The following is a 25128-nucleotide window of genomic DNA, read 5'->3' on the forward strand; positions in this document are numbered from 1 at the left end:
GAATGGACAAAGGGATGTAGTTATGAAGTGCATTCATGCATCATGCATCTGATATGCATGCATTTATGTTGTTATAGTGGGAGGGGATTAGTGTGTGTTTGTGTGTGTTTTGTGTTGTATGGATTTAGTGTCAAATACAACAGAATAATCAGTCAGATTTTCTTCTGTTTGCCTCAATACTCGACTGGAGCTGCCACATAAACCATACTGGACAATCTATGATTCATCACTTACCTCTTTCACACCGCTGACCAGGGTTGCCTGACCTTGTTTTTGGAAATTCATACCAAGCCAGTCAACATTGGTATATCCCCAGTCATGATAATTATTATAATAACAAACAAAACAATTGGCAATAAAGTGCTTATATAATGGAATTTGGCTTTCCCCCTTTCCTTTATTGTGTTATATATCTTTTTTGTTTACGTTATAGGTTTCCAAAGTGAAAAAGCCCAAAGTCCCCCCCCCCCCCCAAGGGACTTTGGAAACACTGTTCACAAACTGCTCTATTGTAGTCCAGCCTTTACTTCCGTGACAAACGTGTGTCACTTTGTAACACGTTAAAATGCTTGCTTATAGGGATGAACGGTTTTGGAAAATAATCTACAAATTAAGCTTTTTGTCTTCTGTATTATTCGACAAAGACAAGCTATAAATCATTGTATAGTATGAACAACACAAGATTAGATAGATTAAACAAACTGTTGTTTACTGGAGGCCAGGCCTGCATGTGATGATGAAATTAGGGGATGCATGAATTTATATGAATGACATCTTTTATCTAAGTACTTCAATCCCAGTAGTGTAATGAGCGCTGACCAAGCCTGGTGGAAACATTCAAATGACAAATATGTGGCTTTACCACACTTGGTAGTTACAGTATTATTTACTGTAATAAACATATGCAAACATGTGGATTCCCCTTTCCAAACACCGTCTTTGAACTTAACAGTTAAATAAGTAAAATAAAATTATTATTTTTTACAGCGCACACAGAGGAGCTTCCCTCCAGACCAAGTACAATTATGAACCTGAAAATGAGCATAATAATCTGATAGTAAATGTTAGAAATGGGTGGGGCTTTACACGTCAAATACAGAAAAACATCCAACATCACACACATTCCAGTCCATCTGTATACCAGCAGAACTAATGTTTTGTAGCTACTTGAATTTGTAATTGTATAGTAGATTTGAGAGAGAAATAAATCTTTTTTTTATGATTGTTTTGCACTGAGTATGTTCTCAAGCACAAATAAATAACCATCAAACACTTCAGATGATTTTGTGCAAACTGACTTTTCTGTAGGCTGCTCTTGGATCGATTTATGACCACTTTAAGACGAGGGGAGAACTTATCTCTTTTTCATATCATTAAAAGTAAACTTGGGTTTTCATGTGGGCTTCAACTTAAAAAAGAGAGAGATTCATGGTACCCAGCAGCCGCACTGTACTGCAGGCTGCAGATGGGTCTGAGAGCGGCGGCGTTGAAAAAATTACACAAAACCTATTTTCATACGTTCACGTTCTAACAGGCAGTTAGGCAGTTTTGCCTGTAAATCTCTACTACCGCTCTGCAACAGCCAACTTTGGAGACGGGCAGACCTCCGGGCACCCACTGTCTTCAGGCTGTTGTCATAGGGAAGGAATTGAACCGCTCCACTGCTGTTATTGAAGCTGCTTGTGAAAACCCAGCGTAAAGCACAGTGAGACCAAGTATGTGTTGTTGTTGTTCAAAGCGGCGACCTGTGATGACTGCCCCACTCTTATCCAGCCATCACATGATTTGTGCCCTTGCACATGTCAATGCATGTGATGGACAGAGAGGAATAGAGAGAAGGAGGTTATTAAATGTATCATTATCTAGTCAGAAATTCTTTGTGTTTTGCCAGTTCAGAGTGAATGCTAGCTGCAAGACAAAAACTCCTACTGAACAGTGTTATTTTGACGTGGGTCTTATTGCAATATTTTGGAAACTAGCTGTGGTATTAATGTGTGTTATTGGACATCAGTGCGAGAAAGAAATAAAGGAAGGAAGGAGGCACACGTACATGGAAAAAAAGAGTAGTTATATTTTTTTTCCGCGTGCATTCTACACTCTAACTCTTAGATCTACCTCTTCACTGCATGGCTCCCACTTCCTGGTGAGTGACAGAATAGCCGCCTTTCATCTATGTGCTGTCACTTTGCTATCAGGATCTTATTACTGTACCTTCCATCACCTGCCTGTTGCCACAGAAACCACCCTAGGAACCTTTCTCCACTGTTTGCATGCGTGTCTACAACTAACATGTATACGTTGTATTTTGTTTATCATGATTCCAGTGATTTGAAACAGTTTCTTTTTACCCATAATGAACAGTGAAGGCACTCATTTAAACATGCACACAGACAGGTGGAATTGATTTCAGGTGTTTGAGAAAAGCAGACAGGAGAAACAGAGATTATTGTTGCTACTCTTGTTCTCAGGCTTTCCAATCTCGCACTGACTGTACATGTGCAGTTTGTAATGACAACTGTGGCAGAAAGTCCTTGATTTAAGACAGAAGCAGACAAAAGCAGCCTTCTCATTTTAAGTTGTCGGCAATCAGTTTGCCGGCTGAAATGAAAACCGTCACTGGCAGATCTTATCAGCTGCTGCTGCTGGCTCACTAATTAACTGCAGCTCTCTGAGTTGGAAATGCAGGCTTCACTTGACTCATGAACATCAGAATCCAAAGGGTCTAAGATATGTGTCTGATAGCCACAACCACTTATGACCATTCAGTCCCATGTCATGATGCAAAACAGACTAAAGTTGAAGTTTCTCCAGGTAAAAAGTCGGTTGATGAGCCATGTTGGAGACATGGAAATAAAGGAACAGAAATCTGCTTGTATTGCAGGATAGTGCTAGAATTACATTATTTTAAGAACATAATATAGACTGTTATTTCTCTCTAAGAGCAGAGCAGATAAAAAGAACAGATAAACGTATACTCTTGGAATTTTGGCTGTGGAAAGGCAAAAAAAAGACAACTCTCCAAAGTATCACTCACACTCACACCCCATGCACATGGCCGTGCCATGTGGAAACATCTGAAGCTTGACAAGCCTCTTGTGTCTAGTTACATGTGCTAAGCTATGATTGGACAGTCATGATTTGGGGGAGGGGTTAGCTGTCAGTTGCCGGAGTTTGTAAATGGGTGTGAAGCAATAGACATGATATTCAGATGTTTTTGCCCCACAGTGTAGGAAAGGGGAGGAAAAGTGGTGCTGGGTCTTACCTGGTATTGTTCTGGAAGAGTTTTTTTCTCCAAATCAGATTTCTCTTTTTGAAGTTCTATTTCCCATTGGCTGATTTTTTTTTTTAGATTCCGTGTATAGAGATAATATGAGCAACGACTAGGGCAGGATACAGATTTCAATATTGTATAGGCACCAACCTCCAAAATATCAAGTATCAAAAAATGCCACATCATTCAATACCTAATTTCAGTTCAATCAGGAGAGACATGTTTGCAGATATGCAAATGAGGTTTATTGTACAACTCAATAAAATGTACAAAGTCTTTGGCGATTAGATAGATTAGACATCGCTCTACGAATATTTTGCATATCTATATAGGGGTAGAGAACCATCACGACCCCCCCGATGGAATCTAGACACCGGTGGTGGGGACAAAGTAGCCCAAAGACCAGACCGACGGAGGCTCCGAAACCGGTCAACTGGAGTAGATGACTGGAGGTGGAAGTGGGGGGTGGAGGGTTGCACTCTTTGCCTGCAACAACAACTGATAGCAAAGGGAGAAAGAGATTTTTTTAAAGCAGGGTTGTGACTCTGTGATTGGCCCTTGCAATTTGTGTACGATTCGGATTGGTTAAGCAGGAAGGTGAACGCCTCCAACAGCTGATTCCATTTAGGAAGAGAGCATTAATTAAATTAGGTCTTTCTAAAAGAATGCTGAGCTATATTTCAATCAAGAGAGACTAGTTATATATGTGACAGTTATACACGGCAAAAAAGTATATTTATCAAGATAACAGCTGAACTGATTAGCAGTGCACCAATAAAACGTTAGGTCTTCCTGAAAGAATTTACGCTGAGCTACATTACTTAAGGAACAAATTCATCAGAGTCAGTGAGCCAGTACACATGCAGCATGCTTCTACTGAGGTCTAGTAATGCTGCTGTTTGGCTGTCTAACGTTACACATCGTAGAGGCCCGCAGGGACAAAAAATCAAGTTTACGCACAAAGATGGGGCTCACGTAGTAGAAGCTGCAAAATAAATACATTTGTGTACGTAATGTGTACGTTGTAATTTTTTTATTTTTTTTATACAGTTGTTACTGAAAAAGTATTGTTTAGAAACCGGTATAAAGGCACGGTCTTGGTATTGTTACTGCTATCGAATATTTTTGAACAATTCACAGCCCTAGTATAGAACAAGGATAAGGGTTTCATGCAGTTAAGGTCATGTGGAACAAAAAAACAAAAGCAGTATATCCATTTAACATTCTCAATAATGAAATACACAAGGGGTGTACGATTCAGAAAATGTCTTGATTTGATTCAGATTTTTAGGCTCACGATTCGATTCAATATCGATTTTTTTTTTTTGGATTCAAAAACAATTCTCGATTCGGAAAAAAAAAACAATTCACAGTATGTAAATGTAGTTATGTTTTATGTATGTATATGTTTGTATATACATTTTCATATCCATATCATTCATGTGGACTTGTTTATTTGTTATATTAACATCCTGTTAATGATGTATGTGTATGTTGTGTGTGATGTCTGTAAGCTACTGGGACCTTGAATTTCCCCTTGGGGGGATCATAAACGTATCTATAATGTGATTGCAGTAGACATGCAAATAAAGTAAAAAGAAATATAGATACATATCTATATTGATTTTTGGAATTCTTTGAATCAATTTTGAATGTGTAGAGCTTGAATCGCGATTTCAATAAGAATCAATTCTTTTGCACAACGCCAAAGGACGCATGTACAAAATATTAGTAGTTTTGCAAAATGCACAGCCCTAAACCTCCTTCAACTGAGAAAAACAATGTCTTATAACAGCACTTGATTTGGCGATCCCATTTTATGTGAAGCTTCACAAAAGTCAAACACTAACATTTCACAAGGAAAGCTGTCAAGACTTTAAGATACTGTCGGCATCTTAAAGTTGGCACTAGAAGAACAGAAAACAGTCCGTTGATACACTGTACTGTTCTCATCTGACAGGAAACGGCAAAAAAACTCCAATGAACAGACGGTGTGTTGTACTTGGCAGGTCATTTTAAGGAAGAAAAGATAAAACTGAAATAACAAACGTGTGTATTACCATTAAGTAATAAATAAAGTCTTTATTTCCCCTTTACAAGTTGCACCTTCAAGATGTCTTAACCCTCATGTTGTCCTCAAGTCAAATTGACCCCTTTTCCTATATCATTGTTCTTTTTAACTACCAAATTGTAATTACCCAAAATATCATGCTTGACGCCACACAACGCTCTTTGGCAAGTACAAATCTCTACTTTCATTAATTTTGGGGTGTCTTACTCAACTTTATAGCATTTGAAAAAAAATTGAAGTGTTCTGAAATAGTATTGAGTAAAAGTTGACATACTCCAGTCTGTGATTATCATCAACATCCATTCCTTTAATTTTAGTCTCAATAATTCCTAATTTCTGCTTTTCTAACTCAAACATTAGGTATAATTTCCTATAAGAGGTTTATTCACCATAAATACCAAAAATAACTGTAAAACTAAAGTTAATAAGTTAGTGTTACGTAGCCTTGAAAACGTCAAAAAAAATGTTGAAAGGGACCAAAACGTTAGAAAAAGTTGATAAAAAGCGTAAAAAAAAGTGATATTCAATTTTGACGGGAAGACAACACAAGGGTTAATTAAGACACAAGTAAGTAACAAATAACATTCAGCACAAACAAAGAATTATTTTATTATTTAAAATATATATATATATATATATATTAAATTAAATATACACTCACTGGCGATGCCACAGGAACTAACCACAGATGGATGGGTAAAGATTGCGTTAACTACTTCTTCCAAATGACAGCAACTGCAGCACAACAGGAAAGGCCCACAGAAAATCCGAATTACAAAATAAAACAAATAAAGGCATACTACGTCAAACAGTCTCTTGCAACTTTCTTAATTACACCACATGCACTCTGTATTGATATTTAAAATGTCAGAGGCCTCACCTATTACGTTGCTATAGCAAACACTGCTGATTTAGTGCTTATATTGCAGTTATTTCAGCTTCTTATCATCGGCCCCACATCCACCCCTGCAATTCAACAAGCAAACGGAAGCAGAGCATTGTAAGAAGTCATTAACACGGAATCAGACAGGAGGCATTCCAGCAAATAAATAAAAAAATCAGTGAGCAGCAGTTGAATAGATCCGCTGACCGTCCTGACCCCAAACACACACACACACCACACACACACACACAACCACACACACACACACACACACACACACACACACAACACACACACACACACACCACACACACACACACTCAATTACCCCCTCTCTTTTTTCCATTCTCCATATCTGCCTTATCTGGATAAACTAAATGAACTAAATAATTAAATTCACTCATTCATTTTTTTTACAAATGACATTAGGCCCCGGACTAAGGGACGCATCTATTGTTTTTCTCCCCGGATCAACAGAATGAAAACAAACTAAAACAAAAAAAGTAAAACAAAAAGGTTAACAAGTAATTAGTGTGTGGTGGCGTTTGTCTGAGGCGGTTTGCAATTGATTGCAGCATTGATCCGGCAAAATTAGAGTTGTGGTAGAGCCCAAATGTGATTGCAGAAGCCAACTCACTGCTGCTTGATTGCTGGGCGTTGTGCTTGCTCTCAGTGATCTGTCCTGATCTCTCTCTCTCTCTCTCTCTCTCTCTCTCTCTCTCTCTCTCTCTCTCTCTCTCTCTCTCTCTCTCTCTCTCTCTCTCTCTCTCTCTCTCTCTCTTCTCTCTCAGACACTCACATAGGCTGCCCTTCATGCACAAAGCCTACAAGCATCTGCTTGAAAGCATTAGAGAGGGTATTTGTTGAAGTTAGGTTGCTGTAAGTGTCAAGTAGGATTAACCTTGATATGCCTACCATAGCACCATTATCTATTTGGTATGTACAGTACTTGTGAATTTTACGTCACGTTTGGCTTAATATTTTGAATGAAATTGCCATCAATTTACATATAGTTGTGCTTTTATGTTTTATGCATTTGTCTTCTTTACCTGTCATTTTCATGCTCAGCTCTGCATTCTCATTATTAAATGGACATAATTTAGTCTTGTCTTAGTCTTATGTCTCAGTTTTCTTACTTTTTATTCGTATTTGCTTGTATTAACATGAAATCAGCACGCACAGTCCGTACGATCACACATTTGGGTCGTGCGTGGACAAGAGCCGATGAATAAATAGAGGTCTTGTGGATCCCTGTGGCAACGCAGATGTGGAAATGTTGGTTGTAGCAGTGCCAGCGTATGTGCAAGTAAATTGAACAGATTATCTTATATTAGGACTCCAACTAACAATTGCTTCTCACCAAACAATTTCACCGCAAGGTCTATTTAGCAGCTGTTCTGGAGCTTTGGATCACACAGCAGATAGTTTGCCCAGTTGCCAAGATAGTGTGATTTGATCAGAAGTTCCAGAACAGCTGCCACATGGACCATGTGGTGGAATGAGTTTGTCAAGTGTGAAGTCTTCAAGGCCAAAAATCAAATACCAGTTGCAAAATCAGTCATTTCCAATATCAATGTCTCTTTTTTGTTCTTCGATTGTTTAGACTTCAAAATATCAGATAAGAAATTTAAGGTGCTGATCACATTTTCCCAGAGCCCAAGATGGTATCCCCAGATAACTTGTTTTTCCCCAAACTGTTTCTCAATTTACACTATAAAAAAACAGAAAAGTAGTAAATCCTCACATTTGAGATACTGGAAATGTTTAACATTTCTGCTTGATATATAACTTAAATGAACAGTTATACTGTGCTGTTTTGAATACTTTATTAATCAACTAATTGTTTGATCACTGGCATACACAATTAACATTTTCAGTATGTCAAAATGTGTATTGTCTTGCAGACATCTCTGGCTGCTTGTAGCCATAAGCCTAATTGTTAGCCAACTCCATTTAAATCCATAACGAGTACTCTGTCTGCATCTGTGATGAAGAAGTAGAGTTAATTCGGCTAGTCAGGACAAAAGAGTCTTAGTAGCCCGTGTGAAAGAGTTGTGCTTAAATTCAACTGCACAGCCAGCATCTGTATTTTGCCATCAATTTGAAGGCAGAAATGCACAAGGAGTTCTTTCTGGCTTTCAGGTGAGATAAATACAAGCAATTATCTAATGATCTTTCAAATAACTTCCTTAAGTGTAAGCCGTTTGATCAATGGGACCCATGTACTCTCAGAGAAACTACATAATAAAGAAACACAGCACAGCATCTTCCCCTGGCTGACTTGTGTATTGATCTGCAGGGAAGTGCGCGGCTTGCAGAGTGTGAACTGAAATTACTCAAATGCTGCAACAACACTTTACAAAGAGAGCAAGCGAGTGGCACATCGCTGATCTTCCCAGACAAAACTAGTCCAACAGTTGCTGAGGAAGAAAGACGGCAGTGACAGAACATGATCACAGTGTTCAACCCCTAATGAGAGCGCCTTGTTTTCAGTGAAAAATAAATAGGCCACGTCACTAGGGCACTAGTTACTGGACTGGACTAGTTACTGGAGTGACTGCAACTGCATTGTGAACGTACAGGCACACGTGGGCAGGTAATGAGTCATTGATAAACAACATAAGAGAGTGAGTGCTTCTGTTAGCCTCAGCTGTAAGTTCAATATGCAAAAAGAACACGCACACTCACACACCCCCACACACACAAACACACGCACACACATGCACAGACAACGTTGGTTGGTTGTTTTTGAATAATTGCTTTTAGAGTCATCGCTTTACATCAATCATGGTGTGAACACACAACAGGTGTTGATCGTCAGCCATTCAACATTGGTAGTTATATTAGTTAAAATGTCTAAATTGTAATGCAAAGGAACTTGTCTATGTTTACCTAAGGGCCCAGAAAGGCTGGTATGTTGTATTCTGCGGTGATATCTTCTATTACCATAAGGGCAGCTGACACGTGTCCAAAGAATGGAAAGAGTGTGAACCTTAAGGTAGAAAGGCCAGCCTTTCAAGAACATTTGATTATGTGTAGGGCCAACAGAGAGTTCAAAGCTGAGGTTCAAAGTTCTTCTAAAAGATGCAAAGACAAAACTGAAGGGGAATTTCAGAGCAAGACTCTGAGCTCAGTTTGGTAGGCATGGGCTGATACGTTTCATCAAATACACACATTTGTGTACACATCATACCAAAAAACCTTGTTTGCAAGTCCTTACCTTGCACGTGCATACTATTCTAACGGGAAAGCATATGTTCTCTTTATATCAGTCTATTTAAGCATACCACATTGATAGACTAAATGAGTGCTGTGTCTCTGACATTCTGGTTAGGTTGCTCTGAAAAGCGTCACTTTTCAGAGCAGATCAAAAGATCAAATCTCGGTCCGATACCATAATACCATAATAACGCAATAGGGATTTGATCATTCATTTGTTTATTCATTTTCATTCATACGGAAAAGACTACCAGTCAATAAATGCCAAAATGGCAACACGCCAACATCAGACGCACGCCGTCTACTCACCAATCAAAGGGAGACGCAACACACGGAAGTGGTGACAACACGCCGTAGGTACGTCATGGAAAGTGCTTTAGTGCGCTAGCAAAATCAAACCAAAAAGAACAGGATCAAATGTATACAATGTAATTATACATGAACGTTGGTTCGGACCTTGGTCTTTAAGCAGAATTGTAAAAGCATCGCTGTCTAAGCTGATGTCATGATGCACTCTTTCCCTTGTCCACTGATTTAGAAGCCAGTAACAGACAAACACACCCTTAAAATTTGATTAGGGTTTAGCCTTAATGAATGTCCTGCAGGATAGTGATAATTTACACTGTTTCGAGATCCCAAGTTAAGGGGGTATGATGCCTTGCTCTAGGGCACCTGGCAGAGTCCACGAGGTGAAGTGGCATCTCTTCAGCTCCGTACTTTTGGTCCATACAGGGACTTGTACCAGCAATCTTCTTGATCCCAACCCAATTCTCTCCGGACTGTGCGTCACCCCCAACACACTGACACATCCAAGAACTACTCCTGTTTACTGGTGTAAACACAACCAACAGCCTACATCACAGTCACACTCTGTCACTTTGAAATGTGTTAGATTACAGGTACTCTAGGGTGGAGCGTGTGATGGTGGTGTGGGTGGTCCGATGTCTACTACTATGTGTACATAGGAGGTATGGAATGGTATCTAAAAGTGAATTCAGTAGGTTATTTACAATCTTGCCCTGCGGTAGTTCTATACGCTACACCTCTGCTGGTTTGTAGTTTTACAACTGTTCGGGGACTGATCGACACGGTGAAAGCAACGGCTAGCTGGTGGAGCATGAGACCAGCAATGCTGTGTTTGAAAAAGATAAATCTGAATAAACAGCTGACATTTAACATGAAGTGCACCTCTGGTAGTCTGTTCTCTGTTTTGGGAACCAGTTCCAAACGTTTTCTGTATTGTGAACCTGGGATGAGTACCTGTGATACTGCAATATAATAATAATGTAATAATAATAATGTATAGTTTATTAATCCCTCAAGGGGAAATTACAATTTACACTTTGTTATTACACACATTACACACAGGCCTGATCTACACACACATGCTCAGTACCTATACATGCAGTAATGGGGAGATGTCAGAGTGGAGGGGGGGGGGCTGCCCATGGAAAGGCACCCAGAGCAGTTGGGGGTTCAGTGCCTTGCTCAAGAGCCCTGGCAGTGCCCAGGAGGTGAACTAACGCTCTGGTTCCCAACCCAACTCCTACGGACTGAGCTACTCCCACCCCCAATATATATGGTATTGATCCAATACCACGTATGTACAGAGCCGATATTGCTGATATGAAACCGATACTTTTTAATAATTAAGATGGATTAAGTTTCATGGCTTTAAGCCAAAGGTATTTTATGATATTAAATTTGGATTATTAAGTTAAATCCTTGTATAAATGTATTGTGTTACCGCTGTATCTTACAGTCTTTTTACAAATGATACAACTCGCCGTTGTTTAATTTTCAGACTGAAACTACAGCCACCCAGTGCTTCCTCTCTGCCATTCTTCTGCTCCGTCTCTGTCCTGCTCTTGCGTGTGGAGCTGGCCGCCGAGCATGGCTGCTTGCTTGTTTGTTTGCCCGGCGCCGCTGAGTTACATGACGGTGCAACAACAAATCCCAAGAGGGGGAGGAGGAGCAAAGTGTCCCTGCTCTGCGATGTGACATGACCCAGACACAGACAACCAAGTCACCTCTTTGATGGAACCGCTGCGGTGTATACTGGAGAAAAACTCAAATCTCATTACACTGTTATTGATCAATATCAATACCAACGTTGGTATCGATAGTATCAATATTTGGATCAATCCGCCCACCACTACCTGGGATCACAACAACGTAACGTATGACAAAGTCACAGTAAGGCCTCTTGTACTGTAGTCTCGCTTTGCCAGACCTTCCTCCACAGCGCTGCCAATGAGGGTCTGGCTACTCCACACAGCATTTCGAGATTAGATAGTTTTTTAATCCATTTTTGATCCAATCACAATCATCTTGGGTCGGGCTAAACTCTGTACGGTGCCACTGGGAAGGAACTTGTTTTGTTGGAAGATGAGTACGTTAAAAGTTGTTTTAGTCGTGCAACAGCAATTGTACAGATAGTCTAGCTAGCTGTCTGGATTTACCCTGCAGAGATCTGAGGAGCTGTTAACCATAGTCCTCAGAAATCCATCGGAGCAGAAAGTAACGGACATTGGTGAATGCGGGATTTCCTGCGGCATCGGAGCAATCCCGGAAGTGGAACATTATGGATGTAGACTAGGCCTCTTGTGGCTGCAGTTGTAAACAATTGAACATTCGCTTTGCTCACAGTGCACAGCACAAACACTGGTCAAGCCAACGCTCAGCTGATGGAAAAGAATGTCATGACTGGCTATATTCACCAGATATCAGACTGAAGAAATGGCACGAAATATACTGGTAACATGGCCAAGGAAGTGATTGTTGATTCTTTACAGTAGGCTGTAGATTAAGGCACATGCAGTGTGATTTATCCAGAAGGCCTTTAATGCAATGATAACTATAATAAAAATACATAAATAGTAATAAACACCCCCAAGTTTTTTTAGCTTGTATTTCTTCTTGTTTTGAGTTCTTTCTAATCATTTATTTTTGTCCTCACAGTACATCAAGCCAGCCCTGTCAATGTCTGTTTGCCCTAGTTGAAATTCAAATGCAAAGACCCACGGAATAACAAGAAATGACACTAATGAGGTTATGATATATAGAGACACTAAGATACAAGTGCATTTGGTTGGTCTGTTAATGGATTTACACACTTATGATCCATCTCAATCAATATTTTTATTCGGGTAAAGCAGCATGTTTCCATATGAGCGTCTTTGTTCTAGGTGCTGAACTATTGGACTACTGGTTGAATGAGCTGCAATTGATTTGAAACGTTGAAAAAAAAACACTGTTGAATGTGTCTAATTTTCACCTTTACAGCCATGTGTCCTCCCGCTGAGAAGTGCTGGCAAGGTGTTGATTGTGTTTTGTTGATTTGTATGTGTTTGATCAGATATCGGACGTTTGTCTCAGAGGACGCAGGCCCCAACACGCTTGTTGCCACTGTGCTGGCGAAGGACCCTGACGGCGACGGGATCACGTATAAGATCACCACGGGAAACGAGGAGGGCAACTTTATCATTGACAGCCAAAAAGGTTAGACCTTTTCTCTTGTATTTCTGATCTGGTTCTCATTCTACTAAGTGTTAATAGATTGTAGTTGTTATTATAATTAGTTGGTTATGAGTTTTTTAATACATTCTCACCACATTGCAAGCACGGCAGTACACAGTCATCTTTATGGGCATGCCAGGCACAAATGGCTGAGGGGGTTTAAGGGAATGGGCTATTATTGGACAGCCTATTGAGAGGATTCCTGCAAAATCTAACAAATCAAAACAATATGTAAAAAAATAACCTGAATGTGTCTTCGTCCTTGGGGTACAACCAGTAGTGCCCCGTCTTTCTCTCTTCTTTCTCTCTTTTTTTTATGTAATTAACAATCATATTCTTCCTTCTGTTTATCTTGTCCTGTTAATAAAATAGAATAGAACTTGTGGCTGTTCAGGGGTCTGTTATTATTGAGCATGAACCCTGAAATCTCCACAAAGATTGCTTTTTCCAGTTATTTTCACCGTTCTTTGCTGTCTGCCCTCCTTGCTATATTTGCGTACACCCTATAAATGTAAAAGCTCTGCAGTTTGTCAAGCGTGCCTCAGAGAGTCTTAAAAATATGCTCCATGTAGTGTGCATATAGTATAGTTTTATGTCATTCACCTTATCCACTATCCTGTGGATGAGGATTCCTCACCAGGCATCCTCTTTCTGCAAGAAGCTCTGTCAAGGATATTTAAAACCTTACAGGTCATGTCATGGAGACGTTAGAATAATAAGCCAAAGTACGAGGAGTGTTTCCACAAGTGCTATGTAACAAAATATCATCTGAGGTTTACAGTCACACATCTCGACATCTCTCTAAGGCAGTTGCAGCAATGCCAGAAGCGGGAAAATAGAAAACTGCAGTAATGATGCTGTGTGTGTGTGTGTGTGTGTGTGTGTGTGTGTGTGTGTGTGTGTGGTGTGTGTGTGTGTGTGTGTGTGTGTGTGTGTGTGTGTGTGTGTTGTGTGTGTGTGTGTGTGTGTGTGGTTTGACACCTTGTGTAAATTGCAACCCCCCTGAATCTGCACATCCTATTATAGGGTAATACAATGACTTTTACAAATTCAATTACTCAAAACTTCAAGGAAAAATTCCCTCTGTTACACCGATAGTGGCGGTTGTTTTATCGAGCAGGGAGGAGAGTTGTAGCTTATAACTCGATTTCATCGGCTATCAGATAATAAGGCTTGCTTTTATATTGTTTGGCTCTCATGTGCATTAAGTCACATTGGCCAACCTTTTGCCTGCCATCGCTCATTAAAAGTCAACTTTTCATTTTAAGTTTCTTTCTTCCTGACAAGCTTTGATAAAAGTTCAGTCTAAGAGCAAAGTTAATTGTCCGTCCGGTTGGTTGATCTCTTCTGATTTGCCCGCCACATTTGTATTTATCATTCCATGTGCATGGTATCTGGATGTCAATGGCGCATTGGCATTAAGTCCACATTGATTGTATTAGCCACATCTGTATCTGTTAATCCATAGGATAACTATACTGGGTGTGTGTCAATTGAATAGAAAATCTTGTTGTATGTAATACTGAGAAGTGGGAATAATGCAACAAATATTATTTTCACTGTGGATTTTTATTCATGTTTTTTTCATTTGATTGAGTAATGGTTTATTAACTAAACCAATGACTACCTACTGTACTGACCTAGTTTAATATATCCTGCCATTTTAGCTGTAATGGGGAGTGATTATGAAAGATGAAGCAGAAACAGACTTATTAGACAGATTTATTTTTCTGCATTGTCTTTGTCTGAAAATACCTATTTACAATAATTGATAACATTCTACAACTTTGGTTTGTGTAACAATTTTAATTTATTTTGGAACCGTCGCTCCTTTTATTGGCCTGTTGGAGTTCACCCAAACAGACTAGGTCGCTTGTTTTTAGCAGTCAACCTACAGCATGCTGTACAACTATTTACCCCACACGCCCCCACTTCCTTGCAGTCTTCTTCTTCCCCACCCACCATGGCAGCTCCTAGATCGATCACCCTCACCAGCTCCCCCCTGTGGCCTCGTACGTCATCACCCCGTCCTCCAAACAAATGCCCTGGCTCCCTATTCACATACTACCTCTTATTGTCCAAATGAATCCCTTCACTACGGTCAGACTGTATTTTGTCAACACAGCAATTAACAGCATGCCATTTTGCTCCTCCTCCCCTCCCCCAGTCCTCCCAGCTAATCCCAAAACAACGTCGTCTGAACGTAGCCCTGCTTAACCTCGATTGCTAAGTAATAAAACTCTCATCCTGAATGAATTCATCAGTGACAACAAACTGGACTTCCTCTGCATCACTGGCACAAACCGCTGGACTACTTCTCCCTAAACCAAATCACACTAACAGGATTCACCCACACAGACAAACTACGCACCGAGGGACGGGGAGATGGCATTGCCACTGGTCACAGAAAGGACATAGGCTCCATCTCCATCCCAGCTGCCCTGTCTCTGCCCTGTCTCTGGTCCCAATTCTCCGGTCACTTCCATTTTATATATGTGTTGTGGTTGTGTGGGGTGTGTGTGTGTGTGTGTGTGTGTGTGTGTGTGTGTGGTGTGGAATAACGAAAATCAAAACAGAATGAGAAAATGAATTTCCCCAAGTGACACATAACCTAGCCTACTTACATTCACAGATGCTTGACCATTAAGTCTATGTGACAAACCTGCAATAAGTGACTGCCACGCTGCTCTACCCACTGAACAGCCGCCCAAAGTGGTAGTGCTTCAGTGCCCATCTGTTGTTTATCATTTGAAAAAAGAAAAAAAAGAAGAAAGAATATTTGTGAGCTGTTTTGCAAGCTTTATTATTTCAGTAGGGACGTTCGGGGTTGAGAGCCAGGCTAGCAAAGGCGAAATCTTGCAAGATGCACTTTTTGTCTTTGTCTTTTGTTGATGGTAAGAAAAATATTACCTATCACCAGGGTTATCCATTTAGCCAATTATCAAAGTTGTTGAAGATGAATTTTCTGTTCATTGAGTAATTGTTTCTTCTGTATCAGTACTAATAAGTACTATATCATGATTGACAGGTCTGCTTGTAGCCATACCACTGCTGAATATTCTATTATAAAATGAATGGGACCGTAAGTCGCTAAATGAACATTATGCTGTATTGAAGAAGACTTATAACTAGTGATTGAGAATCATTTTGAAAATGCTGACTGAAGTAAAAATTCAACTGAGTAGTTTTGGTATTAGTTTTAGTATGAAGTATAGCATCAATTTTCCCATAGACTTCTATAGAAACTGACTTCTTTTTGGAGCCAGTGGAGCCGCCGCCTACTGGGAATGAGATAGATCGCAGGTTTATGGAGCTTCCGCATTGGCTTCAATTTTCAGATCTGGAATTTGCCGCTTGGGTAAAACACTCAATATATATGCAACGCAAATCCAAGCTGCTTTTTTTGTGCTGCTTTGTCCTTCCTCTATGTCACTATCACAATGCATGCCTTTATTAAGCACACCATCAGTAGTGGTAGATGGATTTATGGGAAATCAACTGACATTCCACACGTACAGACACACAGAGGGAAGTGAGCCTAACACAGATTCACACAAAGGCAGTACACAATGTGTCCGCACCAGACCGTGTGAGCCAAAGTGTAATGCTTGTAATGTGATCCAATATCTTGTTTCATAGAGCCCAATATTTGGTCATTAAAACCATTTTATGACTCCGATAATGGAAGGCGAGCATGTTGGATTCTCCCCACCCTCTCCAAACCATCTCATTCTTTTTCTTCTACTGCTGAAAATCATTTATTGCCCCTTCTCCCACCTCATTGCTCGCTCCCCCACCATCCTCCCAACTCATCCTAAATGGCCGACAATTGTTTTCCTTCCTTCCGGCAGAAGCAGCCCTGCCAGTCTCCCTCTCCATGTTAATTTGACTGTAACTCACCCCAGAATACAGTGCGTTTCTCTGAGATTTAAGGTGCCCATTAGGATCGGAGCAGGTCGGTCAATATGATGATCACGCTCTTCCTATTAAAACCCATAAATACAGAAACACCAGCTACCCTCCTCTGAGGGGAGAAGGTATTTACTGACAGCTGAGGGGAAATTCTGGCACCAATAAACAGACTTTGATCATTTCTTTTTTTAGCTAAGTTTTTGTTACGCTAAGAACAGAAAGACTCAAATGCAAGGCTCACAAAAAATAAAAGGATTTATTTGAGCTGGGAGGAAAGGGGAAGTGGGGAAGCAGACGCCAGGGACAGGGACGCAGAGACGGAGAAGCATGGGGAGTCTCGAGAGTGAGGATAGTCGGGGGAAGTGTGGGAGAGCCAGGAGCGAGGAGCCGAGGGGAAGACACTGGAGCTGGGAGCGGAGACGGAGACAGGCTGAAGCAGGGTGCCGTGGGAGGGGGACCAAGAGAAGAAGCCAGCTGACCGGAGACGGGAAACAGGAGTGGAGGTGATGATTCTGGGGGCGGAAAACAAACGTCCAACATAAAACGTCCAACAAGAGTTTCACCAGGTTGACTGGAGCAACAATCAAGCGAAGATGGGTTGAAATACTATAGTTGATTGGCCCTGGCGGGCAGGTGTGAGCGGCGGGAGCAGGTGATTGTGGATGAGACTCAGGTGTGGACGGTCAGGTGGCTTCAGCAGGAGGGATAGTGGAAAAAAGAAAACAGCAGGGACAAACAGGGCAGGCCAACAGAAAACTCAAATAGAAAAATAGTAAATAAAACAAAAACTCACAGCCAGCCGGACCATAACAATTTATGGCACTACGGAAAAAAGGTACTTCCTTGAAAAGGAGGAAGTAGGTGAGTTTTTTTCAGGGAAGACTCCTAGTTGGGGTAGCATTAGTTGTCCTGCTGTCTTGTTTTATTTCATTATTTAGACTTTCCTCCTGAACTGCTCACCTCCTTTATTGTGTTTGGTCTGATGTTCTGACCTGTGTCTGATCCTGTTTTATGCAACAAACCCACATTGTTTTGCCCATATTCTGCTCCCTGGTTTCTTCTGGCAAATAAATTGTTATTCTATCTTTTGCTCCCTCACTAGTCCTCCTCCATCTCTTTTTTAAAACTCCTTCTTTGTTTGTCAGTCTTTCTTTCATCCCTTCTCTTAACCTTTCCCTCTTTCTCTCCCAGCTCCAGTCTCCAGTCGGCATGATGTTGACTGGAGGAAGCACTCCTCCCTCCGTCCCTTTACTCCCACACCCCCACCCCGATTTGTCCCCAGTCCTCTGTGTTGTCTCTCGCTCATTCCTTTCTTCATCTTTGTACTTCCTCCCTCCTGGCTGTCTTCATGTGAAGTGACGGCAGCTCACTGACCCCTGAGGAAACATCTTCTCCATCTCTGATAAGCGATGATATGTGCTGGCCCTTTCAGTAGCAACACTCACACACTTGTAGACCTTGAAAAATAAGCTGTATATAGGCATACATATAAGCTCACACACATATACAGACTGTATAAGTGTGTGTGTGTGTGTGTGTGGTGTGTGTGTGTGTGTGTGTACAATATGTATGCATATGCCATCCATACATCTCGCAAATACACCCAGAGACAAACTTAAGCTGCGTTTGAAACTGTTCCCTCATTCACTCACTTACTATTATCCTATATAGTGTTTATTAAATAGTATAATTAACTGTAAAAGGAACGACTAAACCAGATTTTGGACACTCACTACGTCCATTAAACAAATCGAACACTCGGCAGAATAGTAAAAGGTTGTACAGTATGTTGCATGCTACATTTCTACTATAAAGAAATTCAAGCCGGCTCCAATTTTGCTTTTCAGTTCACGTCTGCATCTTCTTCTCCTCCGGGAAAACATGCCAGCGTTGCATTGTGTTATAAGGGAGTAAAATGTATGGTACATTGTATGTACACTCAAATTATCTGTGCATTGTGGGTATTTTGTAGTGGAAATGGCGAACACTATATAGTGCACTATTTCCCAACACAGCTATAGAGAGACACATACACACAGAGCCATAAACCATACTAAAGGAACACATCTCTTAGATTAGAACAGACGCTCGCTGTATGCTTTGTTCTTGGAATGTCCTAAAACCTTTTCCATGTCCCATTTTCAACCACTTACCCAGCATGTGTTGCACTCATCTAAGGCTTTTAGGCCCTATTAGATGTTTATGCTAACCAGTCAGAGTCAGAGCAAAGCAGGGATCGGACTACAGGGCGCCTCCGGTGCTCCCTGTACATGCAACATAGCAAGCAGCCAGTAGCCTCTCTCTGTTTGCCTGCTGCCTTTACTGAACTGGTCACATTTATCTGGCCTTCTGTCTCAATTCATTAAGCATGAGTGCACTACCCCACGCTGTTGGAGCAGCGTGGGTGGACAGAGGGACTGCTGGTTGAGTGCTTACATTCTTAATGCGTCTTTGGTATGGAAATACATGTTTTTTAAATTCGAACTTGTGATTCTAGGGTTGAGCTTTCTAATATTAGAAATCCAAATGAAACTATGACTGCTACTATCACTTTACCTATTACGTTACTGCTACCATTACTAGCGCTACTTTTACTACCACAGTACGAGTACTAATAATGTAAAAGGTCCATTCCCTTAAACTACTATTTTTTAAATTATAATATTATTAAAACATGTTTTTGTCACTTATTGTAGAAAGTATTGGTTTAAAGTGAGACAAACAAAATTCTGTCCCCAAACTAACACACATTTGAGGTGAATGGAATGTCATTCGTGGTGCTCAAAGCGTTAAAAAACACATTACAATGTACCGACAATGTGTCTTTCCTGAAACAGTGCCTTCTGTTATTCTGGATAATCTACAGAGCACATTGTCATAGGGATATTTCTTTCAGTACAGTGTTTACTGTGAGGTCTGTAGATTCCCTCCGTTGTGTCAGGGTGTACATGTTAGGTGCATGGCTCTAGGGATGGCAATGTAAGTTGTCCTCATCCACCGCTGTGTTTCATACTGAAAGATCTATATCTAGCTGTTGGATGGATTGCCATGAAATTGGTGCAGACATTCATGGTCCCCAGATGATTAATCGGAATGACTTTGGTGATTCCTTGATTTATTATATAGTCTGCTAGTGGCATTACACCCACCCACTGAAATATCTCATTAGTTGTCAGATAAATTCGCATTTACGATTCCCAAACTCTACCTTGTACGCCATGCCACCATGACATAGACATTTGTGGTTTTAAGCGAGATATCTCAACATCTATTGGATGGATTATTATACAATTTGGTACAGTTATTTCCCCTTCATGATGAATTGCGATCCCTTAACTGGTTCATGATCAAATCCCTGCAGAACTATTGCCATTCCCAGCAGCCTCAGCTGTACACTGTGTTTACCATGTTGTTCACCTAGGTAAATCTCCTCCAGCATCATGGTGTTGTCTGTGTGTGATGTTAGCTTGCTGACATTAGCATTGAGCTAATCATTACAGCCTCACATAGCCATTAGCATGGCTGTCAGTCATAATATTTAGGTGGACCAACCCTTTAATTCAGAGAGCATCTATCAAGCACTGTTATGTAATCCACAATAATAATAACTATATTTAACCGCTGTTGTACCACTTCCTGTCCATAATACTAGCTCATAAATATAAGTTGATGTTCACATTAATTGCAGTATTGAAATAATCTGCATTTAAATGGATAGTTAAGTTATTTATCTTTTGTGACTAGTTTGTTTTTACCCAAGTCGGTTGCTCTTTCTATAGCAAACAATTCTAATTTTAGTCTCATTTTACCTCAGTTTTTTCATATTTTTTTTGTATCACGACCTCTCGTAAGCCCATTTTACAATGCAACCCCTATCAGCCCCCAGCCATGCACCGTACAATAGCCTATTTTGGTTTGGATAATGAGAAATTGGGAGCAAACCATCCCGGCTACTGTCATTTGCATGAGCAAATTGCCTCTTCTTTTTTATCAGAGTTAAGGTGTCCAGATGGGAGATTTCTCTTGAATACATGGAGCTGGCCAAACCATAAAAGTCAGCAACAGCATTTAATAAGTGTTCATAATTAAAGCCTGTTCTACATTAAAGAAACAGCAGACTTAACAACATGAGTCAGGGTTTAAATGCAAAAGAATGGGTTGCAGCCTTGAGGAAGGCTACCGTATGCCTCACATGATAGCCATGCTGAATTGACTTCTATTTAACTGAAATCGGCCGGGGTTTTAAAATCTTTTAGTCTGAAGTGTTTCCATCATGGTTATTAATATCTACTGAGTGAGTGTTTGACCCCATAGGCAGCTTGCAAACTTCTATAAACAATATCTATGCGGTATTGTCTATTTTAAATATACTGTAAATCTGATTCATAGTTTGAAGTTAATATCAAAGAGTGTATTTGAAATACTAATAACTTTTGGCTTCTAATGTCTTATGATGATTTTGTATTGATTTTATATAAAAAAAGGGTTTCTTGGTGTCCTTGTGGTTTGGTGGATTATCTGGGGATTCCATGAACTCTCAACAAACCCAGTTAGATTAGGTCTGGGTACCTTTTCATTTGCACTTCTTTCCCCCCCCCACATTTCCTATCCTGTCTCTACTGTTATAAAGATAAACAATGTCAAACAAAGAAACAAAGGGATTTTGTTAAAAAGTAAGTCTATATTCCTGAAAATTACATATTATGTTCTAGTATTGATATCAAAACTTTGTAAGGTTAGGTATGGTATTTGGCACAGGTAAAACGTCCAATACACATCCCTAGTGGCCAAATGAAAAGCAGCTAGCAGTGGCGGTTGGACTTATAAATACTAGGGCTGTCCAAATGAACAAGATAATATCGAGGTAACACACTTTCCCTTTAACGCCACACACTTTTGGATGAAAAAAATAATGCACACGTGTGCGTGTTCAAATCAGAAAGCAATGCAGCAGTTACATTGTCGGCAACCGTAAAGTTCCATGATAACATCCAGGGGTTCATCAAACCTGCCATCCACCCTCCGATCTGCGGTCTGATGTACGAGGTGACCCGCCGCGTTGCAGAAGGTGTTCCTGGAGAATATGATCCGTGATGCCTTCACAGGGCTGAGAAAAAAAACAACAACATAGGGACAATTGACACATCATAACAGGACCGGGGATTACATAAAGAATTTTGTCTTTAAACACAAGATACTACTGAAATCAGGGTTCGATTCCCACTGCAAAAGTCAACCAATGTGTCCCTGAGCAAAACACTTAAATCCTATTACAATTATAAGTTGCTTTTATTTGGATAAAAGCGTCAGTTAAATGACATGTAATGTAATCAAAGGCAAACATTTAACTAGGACGCTCTGTTGAGTGAATGGGTATTATGGGTGAGCTTAGCCGGGTTACACGACATTCTTCTTTGATCCTGTGCAATAAGCTCTTTTTATTTGAATGAACAGCATACAAAAAGTAACTTGTTTTGGTACCAGCTTAGTCTTGCTTAGTTTGTACCTTAAGATGAGAGTCCTTTTATTACCTAAGCATTATACATACAATGAGATTTATACGCACCTGAGATATTGCTCAACAATATATCTATCAAAGATCTCACATTCACACACATGCAACTCACATACACAACTGTCAACCTATGCATGTTTAAAAGTATAGAGTTTTCTGCAATAAATAACTGGTTAGGTCCCTAGGATCGACTTGCTTAGTTTTGTCTGTGACTTTTCTAAGCTTTTAATTTTAAGTGTATATTTTGTTTATTGATGAACAAGGGGACATCAGAGTCTGTATGTTCTCCAGTCCACCTCAGATTTGAGAAAAAGACCAACAAATAGAGCAGTCTGTTCAACGTGGGCCTGGGAAGAACAAACACCCAAACGCAAGGCACTGTGAGACTGTGTGTTTTCATAATGTCACAGCCACAATGGCCACATTATTTGATATGAAATATTCCTCCAAAGGATTTATGGATCGCTTCCTGATGCAATCTGCTACAGTTGCATGGTTACAGGGATCACAAATCTGTGACGCATAATATGAAAGTTGAAATATGCTGTCCAAAACCTTTTTGGAAATGTGAGGTTAAAAGATGTCATTGTTGCAAGATTGCAAGGCTACTCCACAGAAAAGTTAAAATATAAGCACTCCAGCAGGAGGCATTTAGGAATGACGGCTTGTCTCTTTAATATTTAAAGCATTTGTGTGGCACAGCGGTAAAGAATATCAACAATGTTTTGTGTACAAAGTGTTGAAAATTGGGTCAACTTTGCAAGAATAATAAAAGTGAAAACAGTTTGAAAAATGTGTTGTGTTATACCACAAAATCTGGAGTCACTTAACAGAAACGGCAATGTGTTGCCCCCATGAAATAACAGGAATGAAATTAAGCCGGGAAGTGTAATAATAATCTGCATACTGTGCAAGCTTTTGAAAACATCCCCTCTGTTTTCTGTTTCTGTTTTCTTCGGACTTTATTGTACTCAGGCATGAACCTCTGCAGATGCCTTTGCTGAATATACATGTTTGTGTGCATTTAACTGCGTAGGTGTGTGCGTGCGAGTATATTTATGCATTTCTGTGTCTGAGACTATGTCTATGCCTGTGTCTGTCTTGAGCCCATCTTCCTTCCCTTACACCTCTACAGGTGTAAATTGGAATTATCTTTCTCCCTCACTCTCTCTTTCCCTCCTTGTCTATTTTTATATCTTTCTCTCACACACACACAGACACACACCCTTACACGTACCCTTTACCATCGACAGCAGTGCCAGGGAACCAGCCATTGTGACAAACACCTCGAGGCAGACACCCCCGCCATGGCAATCCTCCATCTCTTGTGCACCAACACAACACACATGCACGCACCCACACTCTCGCACACTCAAAGGCTAACAGAAGGGACATACTGTACAACAAGTGCAGCTGAAAAAATGATGAGCTTGTATGGCATTAACTTCAGTAGAACAACAATTCTCTTTGCTTTATCCTGTTTTCTTTATTAATCATTTTGAAAAACTCATCTACAAATCAATAGAATGTAAATCATCTTCCCGCATGTGTCGTGCTAGCGCAGTAGCTATGAACACACACACATAAAAGAAGAAAAAAAAAGATCAGAACATTGTCTGGCTGCAATCTGTCATCAGTTCCTTTGGTCTGGGGAAGAGAGATAGTAGGGTGCATAGCTCTCGCACACACACTTATCTATGATATGTGTACGTATTATTCTAATTCTAGTGTCTCTTGTGAAACAGCAACCAAGTGAACACATGACAGCCATAGCACCTGCCCCTGCCTCTGAAGATAAGGAGGTCTGCACTTTTAGCCCACACACATACTCACACACACTCACATACACACGTATAGAGTAAACAGAGCACCAGTGAGATGAATACAGAGTAGAGGAGTCATTCAAAGCAGAGAGTGGGATGCAGATGAGACGCCTACACCGGACTGAACGAGAGAGTCAGTAAGAGAGAGAGAGACACTGGATGAAATGGAATGCCAGAATGATGGCACTAAAAGAGAATACCAATCAAGTTAACTATGCATATGTTGTTTTGCCATAATAAATCAAAACTTAGAAGTAAAAACTGAAATAAAGGCTGTGTTCTCCAAAACACTCTCTCTCTCTCTCTCTCTCTCTCTCTCTCTCTCTCTCTCTCTCTCTCTCTCTCTCATTGCTTGGCTTTTCTTCTTATTTATAAAGGGAACTGTTGTGCCTTTGCGACAGCACATGCAGTGTGAAGGACCATGTTGGTTATTTTCAACCTTGTGTTCACTTTACTCTGGTATCATGTGAATTAGTTCATCACTTGACTTCATAGATCTCCAACAGCTGAAATTTGGGGGAAATTGACAAAGAATGGATTGCGGCTGTTGATAGCACCATAAATTGTGCATCCCGTGCAACCTCTACCTCATCTCAAGGTCCAATTCACAAAACATGATATGCACTGTATAAAGTGTAGTATAAGTATATTTGTTGCCTTTGCAAGAACACAGTTGGCAGAACAATGGCAGAGAAAAAGAAACCGGGGGCTACAGTTCCTGACTAATTGGACCTGTTGTTTTGTTTCTGGTCTTGCTAGATCCAGTGTGGTGTGGGAGTTTTTCCTAGTTGTTGCAATAGCATGTGTAAAAAAAAAAAATACAAAGTTTGCTAGGCCAAAAAGAATGTTAATCTCACGATTAAAAAATGTACCCCGTTAATAACACGTTTCACTGACAGCACTCATTTAAACGTG

The 25128-nt window shown here is 40.3% G+C and overlaps 1 protein-coding gene across 1 annotated transcript in view; it reads left to right on the forward strand.

Moving 5' to 3' along the window:
- Window positions 1-25128, forward strand: part of LOC116692225 (neural-cadherin-like) — a 347629-nt gene that overhangs the window by 117897 nt on the left and 204604 nt on the right. Inside the window, 1 exon segment of the mRNA XM_032520340.1 lies at window positions 12803-12945. Within this exon segment, the coding sequence (XP_032376231.1) occupies window positions 12803-12945 (143 nt within the window).

The sequence above is a fragment of the Etheostoma spectabile genome, chromosome 1 (assembly GCF_008692095.1).
Source record: "Etheostoma spectabile isolate EspeVRDwgs_2016 chromosome 1, UIUC_Espe_1.0, whole genome shotgun sequence".
NCBI lineage: Eukaryota > Metazoa > Chordata > Actinopteri > Perciformes > Percidae > Etheostoma > Etheostoma spectabile.